Source organism: Pseudopipra pipra, chromosome 2 (genome assembly GCF_036250125.1).
Source record: "Pseudopipra pipra isolate bDixPip1 chromosome 2, bDixPip1.hap1, whole genome shotgun sequence".
NCBI classification, from domain to species: Eukaryota; Metazoa; Chordata; class Aves; order Passeriformes; family Pipridae; genus Pseudopipra; species Pseudopipra pipra.
This window is the reverse complement of record NC_087550.1, coordinates 1819767-1838487: the sequence shown is the minus strand read 5'-3', so window position 1 is coordinate 1838487 and position 18721 is coordinate 1819767. Positions and strand designations below refer to the sequence as shown.

At 39.6% G+C, this 18721-nt stretch overlaps 1 protein-coding gene across 5 annotated transcripts in view; it reads right to left on the bottom strand.

The window, feature by feature from the left end:
- The window catches only part of ROBO2 (roundabout guidance receptor 2), a 1041091-nt gene that overhangs the window by 140663 nt on the left and 881707 nt on the right, over window positions 1-18721 (bottom strand). For all 5 annotated transcript variants that reach the window (XM_064642976.1, XM_064642985.1, XM_064642994.1 and 2 more), the window contains 2 exons: window positions 10583-10740; window positions 8808-8928 (listed from right to left, as the gene is read on the bottom strand). In XM_064642976.1, the coding sequence (XP_064499046.1) occupies window positions 8808-8928; window positions 10583-10740 (279 nt within the window). The remainder of the gene's footprint in view (window positions 1-8807; window positions 8929-10582; window positions 10741-18721) is intronic.

Sequence of the window (18721 nt, the reverse complement as noted above, 5' to 3'; positions counted from 1 at the left end):
TCCACCACACAGAAAGGAGGCTGAGCTCCACAAATTCAGACAAGTGGAACTGATGATGTGCATAAAGAGCCAGGAAGAGGGCTGCCAGGCTGGAGAGGCAGGGGCTGTCACATCTGGCCCTCAAGGAAGAGTGGAGTGCCACCAGAAGGCAGCCTGTGCCAGGACTGACTGCCCACCTGCCCTGCTGGACAGCACACAGGCCTCTGAGCCCGTACCCTTCCCTGGGAATGCTGTGGCTCTGCACTGCTGCACACACAAAGCCTGATCTGAGAGCTCCTGTCCGCTCTAGCAATATATGAGCTGCCAATGGAGTCAGCCTGCCTTTGGCAACAATCAATACCTTGATGCTTCAGAGGAAAATTTAAACTCGGTGTTAGGCGTCTCAGGCAACTGCGGAGTGTCGGGCAGAGGACAGAGCTTCCCTTCGCCGACTTCACCATGGAAAACCAAATTAAGGTCTGAATAACGACTCCTGTTTACCCTTGTTATTTTAGCCTGCACGGCTACAAATATTATTAATCACCCTAATGTTGCACAGGCCTGCTTAAAATCCAGATGCAGAGCCACAGTCTGCTCTCAGTGGTCCTGGTGCAGTACCCTGTACACAGACACTGGTACAAACTCCAAGTACCGGTAATTTCATTTCAAAGGATGTCACTGGGGTGAGTTTCCAAGTTGCCTTTGGATTGCATAAATTTTGTTCTGTCCTCTCAACCATACCACACTTTTATTGTCATAAATTATTTATGCTAGTCAAACCATTATAAGACTGGGTTTATATGAAGCAGTATTTCCACTCAAGACAGGGATTTATCGTAAAGACATTTAAAACTGGTTACACGCTATGTTTCACATTTCATTCTCAGCAAGTTGAAGGGTATGATGTCACTTAAAAAAACTACTCAAAATTCACACGGATGCAAGCAATACCAGATTCTGACTCGGGCAGTTTGTCTTGATAACTACAGAGCTGAGTTTATAGGTTAGTTATACATGTTCATTGTATGAAAATAATAATAAAAATAAAAACCATTAAAGAGCGTTAATAAGGTCGCAAAATCAAGCAGGCAGCACCCTCACTGCCAGAACTAAGGCTGCCTGTGTGCCTGTTAATCATTTCCTTTCTGTTCATGCCTTATGGGACTGGTTGCAATTATATGACAACACACCATTTTTCCCCCAAACATCTCCAGATTGTTGGTGTTCATTTAATGAGCAGGTGTTTAATATTTTGCTTTAGTTGTACTGTTTAGTGGGTGGCCTCCTGTCATCCTAATCAAACTTCACTTCAAAGGCAGAATTATTAATTTCCTCATGACCTCTATTACACATATCTTAAAGCTTCATGAGCAACTCACTTATTTTCGTAACTCCTCTCCAAGGTGTGATGGAGATCTTAGAAAGCAAGATAAAAAGTATCTGCTAAATTTTTATGCCCAATCTGAGCCACAAAACTGGCAATTTTTAAGGGACGGGGAGAATTAAACACTAATTTTGTGTGTTCAAAGCTCAGCTTCCATCACATTCAGTTGCAGACAAAAAAAAATGTTCACCCCTTTTATAAATCAGAATATCAAGTCAGAAAATTAAGGAACACAAAACCACCTGTTAGTAATTATGCAAATGAGTGACAGCATCAGATAGGAATTCCATGATAGTAGCAGGGGGACCTACTGGCAGGGGAAAACGTATTTTGTCAGCAGAATAGACATGCTCAAGAATCTATAGCACTTTTCCAGATGACAGAGATAAGAATATGTCTAACGGGCAGAGATTCTTCTCCCCAAGCCATTGCTTTTGTCCTATTCCTGTTCCTGCCCAGGACCTGCAGGTTTCAGCAACGTTTGGGCAAGTAAATTCAGTTCTAGTCTCTTTCCACACATTGAAATCTTTATGATTCCACATTTCAAGTCTGTGTACAAGCCATATCCAGCTGCTGGCAGCTTCCTTAGCCAATTTGTCTCATCTTAGCCCAGAAATATCGTATCGGACCTGCACTTAGGACAGAAAGCTTCCTCCATTCCTCTCCTTCAAACCTTTGCCCGTTTCTCTGCAATTATTCCTTTTACTCAAAATTGCAAGAACTTCAACATTTTCAGAGAGGAGTGAATTATTTTGGCAATTTAAAAAATAAATAAATTAAAATCAGTTTTCTAATCAGACATGGAATATTTTGGACAAAGCCTTTTTTAGTTTGACAAACTTATTAAAACTGGACAAGGTAAAAAACCCAATTATTTCTTAATGTTAGTGCTAAGCAGTGCACTTGGCCCACCTGTAACTATGTGAATCTAGATGGGAATTTCTTTATGAAAATTTCTGCAGGTTAGCAACGCATCTTATTCACAACTGCTCTCCTAAGAAGATCTCAGACCAAACCCTGCTCTGAGCTCATACATAATACATTCTTCATTTTGGTATTTGTTTTTCAGAGATGATCCTAAACTAAGAAATTTAGATCCAGATTGACATTTTAATTGGTGATTTGGAGGCCCTTGGTACACCCCCATTGAATTTAAATAATTCTGTGTGTACCTGCGCAATGGCTTGGTCTGCACACAAAGATTATTTTAGACCACGTTTATAAAAGCTGTATGTAAACAGCTAAGAAATTAGTGTGTGCATATTGATGAAATTGCTACTTGTGGCTGTAAATTCTTCTCCACAGGAGATGAGGAAATAAATCCCTGTCGCATGTTGAGGAGAGAACCCAGAAAGTAAATGGCCCAAAGGTCATTAGCTAAATCCCTGGATTCCATATCTGGGCAATTTAGGAGCATACACCCACACCTTTGTTTCAGATCAGCTTCTTAAACTGTGTATTTTCAAAAACATTTAAGAAGTTTCCATAAAATAAATAGCTATGAAAGGACAGATCCCAGTTAGCGAGGACATGCAAACACCATTAACTGCTGGTTCCATTTTTCCATCATCTCTGCATTTTGCACAGCGTGAATCAGGAAAGAACAAGTTACCTCTCATGTTGTTTCCTGTATTTATATCACTCAGAAAACCCCTTGAATGTGTCCAATAGCTAATTATACAGCTATAAAGTGATCAGAGCGAATGCCATTGCCAATGCAATTAACATTCTTTATATGAGATTAACTGGATTTGAGTCACCTGCATAACTTGCTTACAATGTTAATCTCTCAGGAGACAGAGCGCTGCCTGCCCAAGCATGCTAAATAAAGAAGGTTTCTTCACACAGCCAGGTCAAATTTAGTTTAAGAGATAATCTTGACAAAAAAATCTTTTTTTATTTTTTTTTTCCTTCTGAAATGGTTTGCCCATAAATAAAGCCTTGTGGTATAATTAAACATTGTTATTCTGTCAACAGCATCCAGAACGCAATATATTTGAGAAACAACAAGAAAGGGTGATAAATTAAAATCACAGACATATATAAAAATTTTAATATAGCTATTTTATAAGCTTTCACTGAGTAAATAAAGTACCTACTTCCCAGACTTTCTCTGATGAATATTAAAAATCTTTGAAGAGAACTATAAAATAGGTCATGGTTATATGTCATGTCAACCAGTCATGCTATTACTAGGGTGACCTTTATAACTTCAGAATAAACTTTGCTTGCAGTTATAAAAGGGGGTTGTTAATGCAATCTGGACACACATCTAACAATCTGTTGCAGAGCTCGAGATATGCACTGCAAGGAAACCTACAGACCCTAACCAGAAACAGGAAAATGCTTTCCTTGCTTTGGGTGCTGACACAAGTTAACCTCAGAACTCAATTTTTCCCATATTTAACAATTGGTCTGAGTATCACAGTCTATTAGAGTGGCTCAGATGACCTTCAGATATATTATTGCCCTTTCTCTGTTCCTCAAAAAGTTAGACAGCCATACATGAGGCCTCAATCTAATTAAAATGATCCTAACTACCTTAATATATTTTCTCTGCTGAGGCAACTGCTAGAGTGAAGGATTTGATGGTCCCCATAATGCAGAGCTTCAATTTGATTTGGAATTGTTTTCTCTGTCTTTGCTGGAGAGAAGACATAATTTTTTTAAAATGTTTTTGTGTTCTAGAAAGAGTATTAAAGTAAAAATTAAAAGGCTTTGTGGAGGGATTTAATAGCAAATGTTAAAAATAAAAGCTTTTCTCCCTTTAGCATTCTGATGCAAAAAGAAAAAAAAAAGGAAACATTAGATGGTTGGAAGCAAATCTCACTTCAGAATGCTGTCAATAGCATAGATATTTTATTAAATACAATGTAGTCTGGATGAAGTAAAGCTCTCTGCCAAAAAAGAAGACATGGAATAAGACAGGATATTACCATGTGACTAAATTTACCTATGTTGGCCAAATAAATGAAAATACAATTGCAAAAGCAGATGGCTTTATATTTAAAGACGTTCTTCTACTGCCTCTTTTTAGGCACTTTTCTATTTTTCATTTAGAAATAAGCACCTTCTGCTCCCTAAGCAGCACCCAAGGTGAGACAAACTTGCCCAGTAAAGGCATGGAGCACCGACAAGAGGCACATGCATATGCAGTAAAATTATTTTTATCCATTGCTAGCAGTTTTCTCCTTTTATATGTGTCTACAACCATGTTCATTTCAGTCTTTACTGACCATTCTATGCAGACCTTGGAGACCAAATCAGACTCTTTCTCACAGCAGTATCATTATCCTATTACAGCTCCTCTGTATCTGTGAATAACAAATATTGTAAAGACAAAGTGGCTTTTTGCAAATTGCCACAAGTAAACTGCAAGTGGGAAATACAAGTATTGGAAGAAAACCTGGAAAAGCTTTCATCTGAAGGGTACAAAACACACACTGCTGATTTCCCTGTCTCGATGTGTGAATGTATACCTGGGTTTGGTAGATTTTTCCATGTGACTGGGAAAGCTTCTGGGAATAATTTCCAGGATACAAGGGGACAAGACTCTCTGCTAAGGCCTTCCACATAAGCAGAGCTCAAGAAAGTAAAATGGGGCACAATGTGCCCCCAATCCTTCATTAAAGGATTTTTGGATTTCTTTCCTCTAATGCCATATCATCACAGAATATTCTTCCTGAAACTACGGCTTCCCTTTCAGCCTGACAATATCTACAGAACATCAAACACAAATACTTCTTCAAGCATCAGACAAAAGTACCTCTTCATCCCACAGGACCTTATTAGCTGAAAAAAGGGTCAGGTACCAAAGTTAAAATCAAAGATTAATCCAAAACAATCTTTATTATGTCCAAATTGACATATCTTTTTAAGACGTTTTTGTACTCTTCTTAGTTATGCTTTATATTCTTTTGAGGCTCTTCTAAATATATCTTTTTCCACTGCTTGATGCCAGTCTCTTGAAGCTGATATACTAAGGCTTTCATTGATTTCACTGAGCTTTAGAATCAATATACAAGATATACCTTTGTACATGCACTTCAAATATATCATTTTAAGTCCGAAGGAAAAAAAAAAAAAAGAAGAGTCTGAAACAGCTAAAACAACTTGAAAACTTATCTCAGAACAGGGCAATAGCATGACAAAATGATAAAGGTTATCTTAAAGAGTAATTCCCACTTTATTAAATTTCTGGCTCCATACTATGTATTTACAAACAAAGCTTTCTTACAAATTGGAATTAAACTGGTTCTGTTTTGCATCTTGCTTTAATTCTGTTCAGCCAAAGGTTATGAGACTGAACACAAGCAAAGCAACCTAATTTGTATCACTTACGCTTCTGAAATTGGCCTTTAGAATAATAAAGTCCCACGCTGGCTCTTTTTGTGAGCATTAGGATTGATGTCATTAACTTCCTTTAAAGGACAACTCCGTCACAGCCCCTGTCTTCTTGCTTTCCCCCAGGATTGCACCTTGGAGCCTCATAAAGGCAAAAACCAGCAATAGTGCTTGAAAGAAAAGACTAACAAAAGGTAGTGCATCATCGTGACTGTTCAAAACACAGGAATAATTTTGGGTGGCACTGCTTATATGCTCAGTTTGCTTTATGGTATTTTGCTATGAACGTTTGACAATTTTCTGCTAGTAGAAGAATCCTGACTTGGGAGCAAAAGAAATGCAATCTGCATCGACACTACCAGCATACAGTTAGAAGTGCCTGAATGTTGAAAACAAGGTTTCAAGCAGACAAGCTTGGAAAAAAACCCAATACATCAGTTGTTTTGTGAAAGTTCTACATGTATTATTCACAACTATCTCTCAGCAAGGGTTATTGAATGGGTACCCAGCCAAGTGGATATATTCTGCCCATGGGAAACTTTTATTTTCTCCCCCTACTTCTTTCCAAGGTTCTTATTGTCCATTTTATTTTATTGTTTCTAAACTCAGGAAAGGTGTAATATTTTAGGTTAGGCTTCCCTGCTGTTCCCCTCAGGCCACCAGTTCCCACCACACTGAGTCACTTTTTCCAGAGGCAATGCCTCCAGCTAAATTTTCTGTACAGGGAGCCAGAGAGCTGTCACGAGCCACACGCAGAAGTGAACTTCAGGTATTACACAAAAACTTGCAAAGCCAAAAGTAACAAGTGGCTGGTTCCCTGAGAGGCTTGAGAACTAGTATGAAACAGTTCCTTTTCCTACATAGTGTAGTTTACTAAGGCCACCTTCACTCTAGGAAAAGGGTTTGGAGGGTTGCTATTCGGGAAAGGAGGAATGAATAATCAGCTAATTAATATGCATTCCTCTCCAGAATCATCACCAGCTCTAGGCTTGCCAGTCATCTAATTAAATTCTCTAAATCTCTTAGCTAAGATCTCTTTATTTTTGTTGTAAAGTCCATTTTCAAATATGTGCGAAAGAGTTAAAGTTGGACACGTCAATTGCATATAAGTATTATGCTATTTTTAGCATATTTTTCCTCAAAATTTGCCCTATTCCCATGTTCCTCAAACCTCTGAGTCATATTAGAAGGTGGCTGTGGACTTAACATCTGATCCCTGGTCTTGCCTGTGCTCACTGAAGCCAATTTGAACATGCACAGCCGACCTGATGTTTCCCAGTCTCCGGATTTATTCCCCTTCTATCCCCGGATAGAAGGGGAATTTTAGATAGAAAGACACTGAGATAGAGTACTTTAAATACAATTTTCTTTTGGTAGTCTAACACAATGATGTAGCATTAAAATATCTAATCTCACTTATTGCTGATTTTGTTCAGTATTCACCAAATAATTTTAGACTGTATTTTTGCAAGTTGATTGTTATGACTATATGCTGTAAAAAATTCAGAATATTGCAATTGGCTATGTATTCTTGTACATACCAAGATAAACCTAATATTTTTCATAGCCTGGCAGGATATGAAATTACATGCACATTTCAGTTTTCATCCCTACAGTTCAATGCTTTTTAACAAATTATTTTCTTAAGGATTTCTTAGGGCTTTGTAGTTTAGGACTGCAATTTGCTTGCTATCCACAGGGAGTATTACCAGCGATTAACAGTACTTAAACTGATGAAGGAGATATGTCATGTCTTTTTCACATTTGTGTAAAGGCACAACTGCAACAGATTGGCTGCAAAGGACATAATAATTTGATAGAGATCCTTTCTCTGCTTTTATTGCAATGTATAATAGTTCTGCCTTTAAAAGTTGTATGTTTCCATGAATCCACAACAAACGAAGTGCAGTGGAAGCCTTTACAGTCTTGTAATGCTGGAAAGCAGGAAATATTCAGTCATGTGTCCAGTAGAATTTGCTCAGATCTTGTCTAATAGAAACTTTTCTTTTGTGAATCCCATAACATGTTTGAGGGTTTTTTTAAAGTGGGCAAACTAATGTTGAATTGCACATACATGCAAACACAGAGATGGCAATATGACTGGGTTTTCCAGTGCACCATATTAGGCAGAAGGTGAAAAAAAATAGGAGCATCTGCCTCAGAAAGGACCTTAGGATTTCTGTTAAAAGTCTTACTGGAATTACAAATAGTCTTGTTTGGAATTTCAATATTGTATATTAAGGATATCAAAGAGCTGTAGCAGGAGGGGAACATTAACACTATTTCTCTTTTGTTGGCATGTATGTGTTTTCTTTAGCAGTGAGCAGTGAGGGTTCTTTCCTTACTGATTTTCCTTTGTTTGCTCAGAACCTCTTGACTAATTCCTACAAAACCATGCCTGCAGGATGTATCACAGCAGGATTTTGTGGCTTTGCTTCTTGTCCAGTTGTTAGCAGGATGGATCCAGCTCTAGGTTCAGTTATTACTCTATTTTTGCTCAGGACCCTAATCATGGAGGGAATGTTACCTGACAACTTCTTGCCTTACCTATCAGGTCTAGAAGCTCTTTCACACAGGAAACCTAATTTTTGATTCATTCAGCAGCACCTGGCTTACAGGATGAAAAGCTGTTTCATGCCCTCTAAAAAACAAATGAAAAAAGTATCTCTCTATATACAGAAAAATGATTTCATAATTTTCTCCAAAGACATTTTACTGATCAACCAAGCTCTTTCGTGCTTTCCTACGGAGGTTTGATTTCACAACCCCACAGGAATATGGAATTGTTTAAATAGGCAATGTTAGTCCAAATCTCTGGTAAGCAGGCATTGTCAACCGTATTAGAAGTAGCTTAATTACTTTTGGCAATTTTGTGGGGGAGAGCACTGTGCTTAGAAGGAAAACCCTGAGCCATCACAGCTCCACCAGTACAAACCACAAGTTTTGAAATCTGCCTTCTTCAGGAACTGTGAAATGCACCCTAAGCAGTACTGCTGCGTTTTGTTAACCTTGTTTTGGCTCATATTTTGACGAGCCACCCAGGGTAAGCCAGTCTATGGCATTTGTGGTGAAGAGGAAATAAAGGCAAGAGTCACCTTACCGAAGACAGTGAGCTCTGCGGGGTCGCTGTCCCGCTCCCCCACCATGTTGGTCCCCACACAGGTGTACATCCCCGCGTCGCTCTTCCTGGTGTTGGAGATCATCAGCTTCCCGCCACGGATCTGTCTCAAAACAAGGAACATGTTTTTAACTTCAGATAAACAAAGTATATCAGGGGAAAAAAAAAAAGAGCTGCCTTCTCGGGCAACAAGTTCCACAATCAAGGTGTTTTAAAGTTTTGCTTGTAAATATATGTACAGCTTTAAAATTATAAAGTTATATATTTGAATATATTTAAGCTATTCCAGAGAATATTTTTATCATACTGACTAATTTCAGCTTGCAACTAATTTCAACTACTGAATAATTCCAACTGCACTTAATTTTTTTCCTTCGGTGTTCATTAGATCCTTTACACTTCAAAGTTTACATTTCTTGCTGCCTCTTGGCAGCACAAAGAGCTTGTATTTCTTGCATGATAATACTTAAAGCACTCTCGACATCTCTCAGAAGAAAAAGGCAGTTGGACTTAGTTTTATTTAGTTCATTTTACTGGTTTCTTAACAGTTTTCTTGATCACTGATTAAGACAGAGTTTCTCTCTTTGTTGCAGCAAACAGACTGAATCTGGCCCAAACTGAGAATTCACCTGAGTCTCGTAAGACTTAACATTTTTTTGGCTACAAAGGGTGTTTGTAGAGGAAAAGAGCAGGAGAGTTGAAAGAAATTAAGTAAAAATTTGCAGCTTGTGAAGTCACAGACAGTGTCAAAGGTTAGACAATGGGGTGCTTCAGAATAATCTAGGAATACAGCCATAGAAACTTGAGAGTCAGGGAATGATAGCCAGCTCCCTGCAACTCTTCCTTCTCTACTCTTGTGTGGACCCTAGCAAAGAGAGCCTGGTCCACAAACAGCAACAACTTAGGTTGCTTGGCTTGAAATCATTCCTTAGGCACCCAAAGCCACAAACAATCTTCCTGATAGTATGTCCATGTTGCATAAGGTCAGCACTGAATCATTACATACAACATAAAACTTTATTGAAGGATTATCATTGCTGAAAAGCTAAGCATTTAAAAATTAGGAATGAGGTGTCCTCACACCTTTAATTTATCCCAGTTGCTCGCACAGACCATGATTTATCTCTGCTCCCTTGATAAGTTAGGTATTTCTGCTGGATCCTTTTTCACTCAGTACGAGAAATGAACAGTCACAGAATTCAGCCAGTGTTACTCAATCAGTCAATACTGATTCATATTCAGGAGTCATAATTCTTTACAGTGTGACTTCAGCCTTCATTTAGAATGCACGTCCAAATTACTACACTAAATACAACTTTACCAATATCATCCTAAGCTGTTGGGTTTTTTTCCCATGGAGTATTTTTTACCTCAGAGATACGACTGAATTTACCTATAAAACACCTCTCTGATATAAAGTCTGATTTTGTCAGTTCTGTGAACTGAGATGTAGAAAAGATAAGGCCAAATGGCTCAAAGACATCCACCAAGTCCCCCATCTAACTGAGCACCTTACATGACCAAATCTACAGCTGAATGGATCTCCATTGCACTGGACATACAAACCAGCCCTCAGAGAAGTTCAGGGTGGAGAGCCAAACCAGAAGCGATAAACAACCTTCTGCCCTCATTTGGGAAAGCTTGGAGAGGCAACCTGCCAAAAGACTCTGTGGGAAAAGCTATAAACCCATAAAGTTCTGGTGCTCTTGGCTGTGTGTCCTGTGTCTGCAGACAACCAACCAGCCAGTTGTACTCACACTGATCCGCTCCTCCCTGTCATCAATGCGGATTTTATCCTTCTTCCAGTAGATGGTGGGCTCAGGGTGTCCTCGAGGCGGCTGGCACTCCAGGATGGCAGGCTCTCCAGCTGCCACCACCACATCTGTAGGGTTCTGGCGGAAGTCATCCCGTAGCACTAATGCAATAAATGAGGGAAAGAAGGAAAAAAAAATTATTAGAAGTGATGACATTGTAAGTGGGGGGAAAAAAAATACATGTAGAAACATATAATATTAAACAAACAAGTCAACCTTTATTCTGTGATGAGTTAGCATCTTACATTGACTATATATGATCTCACAAAAGAAGCTGGTGGGTGGGTCCTTTTGTCCAACGGAGGCAGATTTCACACACATGGCTTTTTTTCCCCTTGCTTTTTTCTCCAGATAAGAACACTGCTCTGCATTTAAATTGGAAAGACCTGTAGCACCCCTTACTCTTTTTAACCTTGACAGGGTCACTTTCCATCGTTGCAAAAGTAGCATTGCAGGTAGGATGTTCAGTTCTTTTCACAACAGAAAACAACGTGCTGAATATCTGCCTTGCCTGGATCTCCAGCTTCAGCACAAGCTAGGTAAAAAAGGGACAGAACTGACACTGAACTACAGAGTTACACCTTGATTAAGGCTGTTGTTGTTATCCCTGTTATTACTGTTATCACCAAATACATGCCAAAGTGATCACCAGTTCTGAAAGGTGTCAGAGAAATCAAGCTGTTACTATTGTTCTTCCAGCACATTTATTTCTTCCTTCTATATATTTAGTTCTAATATTTCCGCAACTTCGACCAGTGCTGTCCCATGACATAGAAAACAAAGGGCATTTAAATCACTGAGCTGTTTGAGAACTAAATTAGGCATCACAGGCCAACTTGTTATGTAAATCAAGCTTCTATAAGGAATTAGGTCCAACTAGCTGGCTTCAGTGTGTTAAAATGATATCCACTTCATCGTTATTCTTCCATGTGTGTCCTAGTCTCTAGGTTAATTGACATTCTTATAAACATAAAACTGAAAATAGCTCTAGATGAGCTACTGAAATAGAATTTAGGGCATTGCCCCTCCTTGAATTTCAGCTACGTATGGCTTTCATTAGAGCTTTAAAACAGTTCTCGCCCTTAATGGAACCAGGGCCCTCTGAGAAATTAGAAAACACTGTATCCTAGTGAAGGGGCAAGTCAGGAAGAGTTCAGCAGAAATTGCTCAGTCTCATTTCATAAGCAGAGATAATTTACTGCTTTCAATGTTAATAAAATGTGCCCCATTTTAACATTGGGAACAGAATATTTGTCTGTTCTGTAATAAGCCAGAGGAAAAATATGATTAATACATACAAGAATTGGTTTCTGAATAGGCTGATGGGAGTGGGCTGTATATACGTGGCACTCAGAACGACATACAAGGTAACTTTTATAGTTCCTCATTTTGGGATACACAGGTAGATCCCAGAGGAAGGAGGGAATTAATTGGAAGTTAATTCCTTTTCTAAGACACACACACAAAAAAAGAGTGACTATCTAGGTTTCGCTCTCAAAGTATAAAACAGAAGTGACAGGACAGAGTTGGCAACAAATGCAGCTCTGGCGAAGACCTGAAGGCTTCTTAGGTGACATACCCCATGGATACATATTTTTTCCAACAGAAAACAAAAAAACTCAAACCCAAAATATTTCTGATTAATACAAATCACTTGTACGCTTCTGATTTGCAATAATCAAATTGACAGAAATGGAATTTATAGAACTTCAAGATCAAATGGAAGAAATAACTTATGCAATGCACTGCACAGAAACATGATGAGGATCATGGCCTGCTGACTATTTGGCAGTACAACATTTTGCAAAGCCAAGAAAGCCAATACCATGGCAATTTCAGGGAAAGAAACGGAGAAAAAGTCTTACAAAATCACGTTTTTTTAGGAAGCATCTTCATGTATCTCCATGATCCCTATGATACACAAGAAGAAAAAATACTTCTAGACAATGCTATACACACTTTCACAACTGGCAAATGGAAAAAAATCAGCTCCCTCCATTACACACAAAATAACTGTTTTTATTGGCTTGATTCTATTCGCAATTACAGAACTTCAGTGCAAATCTGCTAGTGGAAAATCCCCAGAAAATCAGCAGATCCCACCACATAATGGCTTTATATTCCTGACTCCTAACTCCTGGCAGCAATATTAAGGACAGCATTTTCCTTGAACATTTCACTCTGCTATATGAACCTGACAAATACAGTTTCCTCGAGTGATACACAGCAAATTACATTAACTTTCTCTGAATCATCCCAGCAACTGTGTAAGGTTCCAATCAGCCTCAGAATATGAGGCTAAGAGGTGATTTGATTTTATCACGTTCCTTTATCCAAAGTCTTACTGCAAAACTGGCTTGAATGGAAGACAAAATTGATGCTACAGGCCTTGCTTAATCTTGCTCTGTACCTCAGCACATATGCGAGTGTTGAATAGATATATCTCATCATTTCCATCTAAAGCATTCTGTGTTTTGGAGAAAAACAAAAAATGGTTGGAGGAAAAAGAAAGAGGGGAAAAAAAATAAAGCTGTGACAGAAAGATAAAGATAAGAGAAAAATGTGTGGAATATAAATTAAAAAAAGAAAGCAACTCGAAGAGGAAGAGAGGGAACACTAAGTTTAGGGAGCGCGAGAAGAAAAAGCCAGGTAAAGAAAGGAAAAAAAAAAGAATAAAAGCAGAGAGAAAAACAAGGTAAAGAGCAGAGGGCACAGGCTGCCATTCCTGTGATTCAGTGCTTTTAAAGCAATCTAACAATGGAAAAGCACAGACATTAATCTGATCAGCCCAGCCAATCCAGAACATCCAAACATGACCCCGAGAGAGGGGGAGCAGGGAAGAGGGGGCCAGAGTGTGAGCTGGTGAGCTTGGCTGTCCCCCTCCAGCAGCACAGGAAGCCACAGAAGAAAGGAGGGTCGACTGGAAGTTGAGTTCACACATATTAGCAGAGTAAATGGAAAAGTTGCAGCACAGCTTAGTGCATTCACCATATCTAATGGTACAATCATCTGTGAAAACAGAAAAATGATTGAGAGCTGCAGAATATTCCTCAGCCAATTATCCACAATTGCTGGGTACTTCCAGATAACTATTATTGTGCCTGAGCAGATCACCCTTTCCACACATGGGCAAGAGGCTTTTGTTCACTTGAGGAGCCAGCCCTCTTCAGGGCCCTTTTGGCAGGGCACAAACACTAATGTTTTAAAAATTCAACACAGGTGGAAAAAATGTTCCGCCAGCCTCCTCTTCCTCATCCTGTGTTCTTATTTTGCTTTATTCCAATTTTAACATAAGTTACACATCTCCCTTTGTGCCTGCGTGGGTGTTTCCCTACATTTTGGGGTTTTCCCTACATTTTGGGTGTTTCCCTGCATTCTTTACTGTGAGGGTGTTGAGGCACTGGAACAGTTCCCCAGAGAGGCTGTGGATGCCCAATCCCTGGAGGTGTTCAAGGCCAGGCTGGATGAAGGTCTGAGTAACTACTGGAAGGTGTCCCCGTTCACAGCAGGGGCATTGAGACAAGATGATCTTTCAGGTCACTTCCAACCCAAACCTTTCTGTTATTCTATGATTTACCAAGGGGTGACAAAGAGAAAGATGTCTGGCACCCCTCCCTACCAACTCTGGCACCGCACTGCAGCCGGTTCGGTTCCCTTTGAAGGGCAGGATCCCAGGGGGCTGCAACAGCGACAGAGAGGGGAGATGCTCCTCTCCTCCAGCCCAGCTTCAGCTCAAATGTTTAAAAAGGCAAAGCCTTGGAAGGGTAAAAGCTTCTGGATGGCTAAGCCTCGCTGTCTGGAAAGGCACCAAGGGACTGGAGCGCTGGAAAGGACAGCTAACGCGTACACACAGCCCACAGTGGTGCTGCGGACAAGAGTTTAATTAAAGTTTGATCGGTCTCTTTGTAGCTCGAAAAGCTGATGCTGCTCAAACAAGATAGATGTCTGTGAGCAGCCACGTTGGTCTGTAAGGCATGCAAAGCCCTGCACGGCCATTTCCAGGTAGCCAGGAGCGTAACCAGGGAAAGGGAGAACATCCAGCAGCGGCAGTGACGAGATAAACACGCGCAGGGCACGCACCTGCCGGGGCCAGAGAGGGAGGGGGAAAGGAGTGAAAAGGAGCCCCTGCTACCAAGGCAACTGCTCACCAGCACCTGCCAGCTTAGGCCCAAATCCAGGCCTCGGTCAAACTGATGCTCATAAACTCAGGGAATTACACGGAAACCGAATTAATTTCCTCGGCCGAGGCTCCAGCAATTTGTTTAAAGGAAGTGGAGATAAAGCCACGATGTTTATGGGGTAGGAGGGAAGGTGGCCGGGTCAAAATTATTCTAGGCTAGATATCCATGCCTTAATCCTGCTTTCCAGCTTCCAGGCCCTTAGAAAGAAAACATTTTTATAGGATTTACATTTACATGATGATTACAAATAACCATCTGTCTGCTTCCACTTTTTCAATCTGGTCCATGTCCCACGAGCCCCCAGCCTGTGGTCAGAGCAGCTAAGCTGGAAGGAAGAAGTGGATGCCCGTCAGGAGGCTTTGGGATAATTGCATTCTTCTCCCACCAGCGCTCGTCTCTCCACCTCCTCCCCCTCGGCGTGCACGGTGAACATCTGAGATTACCGGGAACAGGAGGGAGGGAAAGAGTATCTTTTTTGCCTTTTTCTATGAATGATAATGCCTTAAAACACAGCTACATCTGTTGTGCTGACTAGAGGGTATAAAGAGATATCGAGTAAATGTTAATAGGCTGTTGTAACTTGGGTCCTGGTAGTTTGTATTCCCCTTTCTGTTCCATTTTGTGCTTATCTCAGGATAATATTATTCTTATACAAAGACTTTGTGCAGACACATCAGTGACAGTCTGGTCACCCGCCACACACAGGTAGGTCTCCCCTGATCCAAGGCACTCCCCCACAGGCATTTTCCTAAATCCTCATCTCTCCACCACTGTCTTGGCACTTCCCACCTCTGATACATACTGATAGGAAAAACTGACATGAATTATTATGTCAAGTAAGTGCCCAGATGTCATGCAGTGGACAGATTAAAGGATTATTATACTTTAGGTAGCATATGGTGCTAAGGGGTATTTTGGAACTTGACTAATGTGTATGATCTACTGAAATGGTCCCTGAGCAAGCCAGCACTACCTGCTGAAATGGGGTGACAGAAAAAAATCAAGGGGTCACAGACAACTCTCTTTGTGAAGGATAATAATACACTTTGTTTGAAGATGCTGCTGCCCCACCTCTTTGTTTCAGCAGCTGCCTCTGCCACATTTTGTAAGGAAAATTTAAAAAAAGAAAATAATCACAACCTAGACAATAGTCTAAGGCAAGACTGTCAGGGAGCTCTTGAGCTCCCTCTGCATGGGCACAGCCTGGAAAAAGCTGCTACCTTTAAAAAAAAAACAAACGGATTATAAGGAACTATACACTTTTTCCTTCTGTTCTTTTTCCTATCCTTCACCTATCTCTTGACACTGATATTGCCTAGCAGACACGAAGACTAGCTAAATTACTATGACTCAGAATGTTCAGACTTTACCTTAAAATGAGGCCCTATACCCAAGAGAACCATTTTCAGAGGCATTAAGATATTTTCAAAGAGTCTAGTAGCTTCAACAATGTTTGATTAGTAGGGTACCTAGAAATCAAAGTGATGTAGTGAGCAGTACAGAGATTCCTGCATCAAGAAACAAAAGGAGAATCTTCTTCCTTGCCAATTCAGCAACTTTCTTTGGCTTCATTCATTTTTCTCAGTATTTCACGTGCTTCTGAACTCAGTAACTTTGTACTTAAGTTAAGGATAGCTTGCTTTTTATTCTCAGGCCTCAGCAAACACAAAAATGTGGAAAAAACGCTCCATTCTGACACATCCTCTAAAATGTCTGACTGCTCATACATACAGATATAGACACAGAAAGAATTTGGACTTTATGATGAACATTAATGTCTTAATTTCAGTCTGAGGTGTACCCCAACTAGCTGATTGTACAAGAGTCAGCAAAGAAGGCAGACTTTTTCCTTTCTTATTTCCAGCACACACTGCAGGAGTCAGACTTTGAAATCTCTCTCCAGCAGTTAACCCAGTTAAGGGCACTGCCGACCTATTTTCCCTTTTACACAATTACACAGGTATACAAGTGACAGTTGTTGTAGACATTAGCTTATGATTTCTTTCTGATTTTTTCAGGGCTGCTATTTGTGCTGAATTAAGCATATGCAATACAGCCTGAAAACATTTACTGAAAAATTGTGTAACATCTTTGTTTTTCTTGTGATTCATTGTGATCACTTGAATGCAATCTGACATCTCTGTAATATTTTTTTTTCTGAAAGATTTTATTTGACTACTAGATAGCAGGAAGAGTGGAGATTTTTCTAATTTAGAACATAATATATTTATGTTTAAGCTTCCTGATTGAAAACAAAGTTCTATCACCTGTCTTCATTGCGATGAATTTCCAATAACCTTCTCTTTTTTTCAAACTCCCACCTCCTTCCACCAACAAATTCTGAATGCTGCAGTTAACAGTCAGCAATCTCATTACCCATCTGCTATAAATCTTCAAAAGCATCACTGTGTTTTGACAGTCAAGAAAGGCAAAGGGAAGCAATAAGCATAACCAAGTGTTCTTTATGGATGCAAATATCCTGAAGACCACATTTAAGTAATTTCAGAAATCTAAAGCTACACAACGTAATATGTTGAAGAATTTTCTCTAGGATTCAGGGAAGATTATTTTTTTCTCTTATTCTTAAAGCATAATCACTCTTGATGAATACACTGCACAGCTTGCTAATGTTAGCAAGAGACACATTACTAGGAGTTTTATTTCATTGAAACTAAAAACCCGACCACTTGCTTAAAAGTTCAGAGACTTTCTAGAAGAACTGATACCATAACTGTAGACAACAAACTTTGAAAAATGTGCACAGTCTGTTATAAGTCTTCACATTTAACAAGGATCAGACATTTAGCAGTTTAACTCAAGTCTGAGGTTAGCTTTTACAAGCTCTTCCCATCTAATGGACTACCTACTCTGAAAATCATGGGCAAGGAATTTATTTTTTCCCAGCTAAAGGGAATATGAGATGAGGAAGCAAGCACAGCTTAAAAAACACCACATCACAACCAAAACACTGTCACTTTTATGCCAGCATGTCTTCTTTGCAGCAAGAATATGGGACTAGTTTCACCAAAAGCACCAGAGGACTCTTCAAATCCCATCAACTATGCTTTTCTCCCAGCAGTGCAGTAGGGAGGATCCTGTTTAGTAAAAAAGGCAATCTTTCACAATCCCTTGTAGGCTACAGTCAAAAAAGGGACAGATCAGACTGAATAAACCTTTGCTCTCTTGCAGTACAGCCATTTTTAAGTTCTAATAAGCAAAATTAGAAAAAAAAAAAACAACAACACAACTAAAGACAAAAAAACAAACCTAAACAAACAAACAGACAAAAAAACCCCATACCAACCAACCAGCCAACCAACCAACCAAACAGAAACTTACAGGAATTAGAAATACATAAACAATTTTGTAAAGCAACAACATTCAAAAAACCTCAGATGTTCCTGATATACGAACAAAATTCTGGTGGGAGCTTTTCATCATGTGCTTCAGAAGAGCACACAAGAAACTGCACTGTACATTATGAGTTTATGTGCACAGCAGAGAGATTCCCTAGAAAGCACAGATTTAATTAGTAAAGTTCAGAAACCACAGCATATGAGCATGCAGGTTTACTGTGGTGAGTACAAAAGTAGCATTGCAGCACTATGCTCAACCTAATGAGTGCAACAGAGAGTTTGACACAGCATTGAGCAAATGTGTTTTTTCTGCTTCAAACTGGAGGTGGTTCTCCTAAAACCACTTCAGCTGCTTCAGTCTCCTGGGCTTCCAGTTCAAGCCCAGCCAAGACACCTAAAAAATACATGTGCCCTCAGTAAAACAAAGGAATGAGAGCAGATGAGAATCATGAAAACAAATACAAATGAATGAATATTTCTTGTATGAGAAATATAGAATGTTATATGCTTCATTTAGCCCATATAATACAGACTGCAATCTCAGA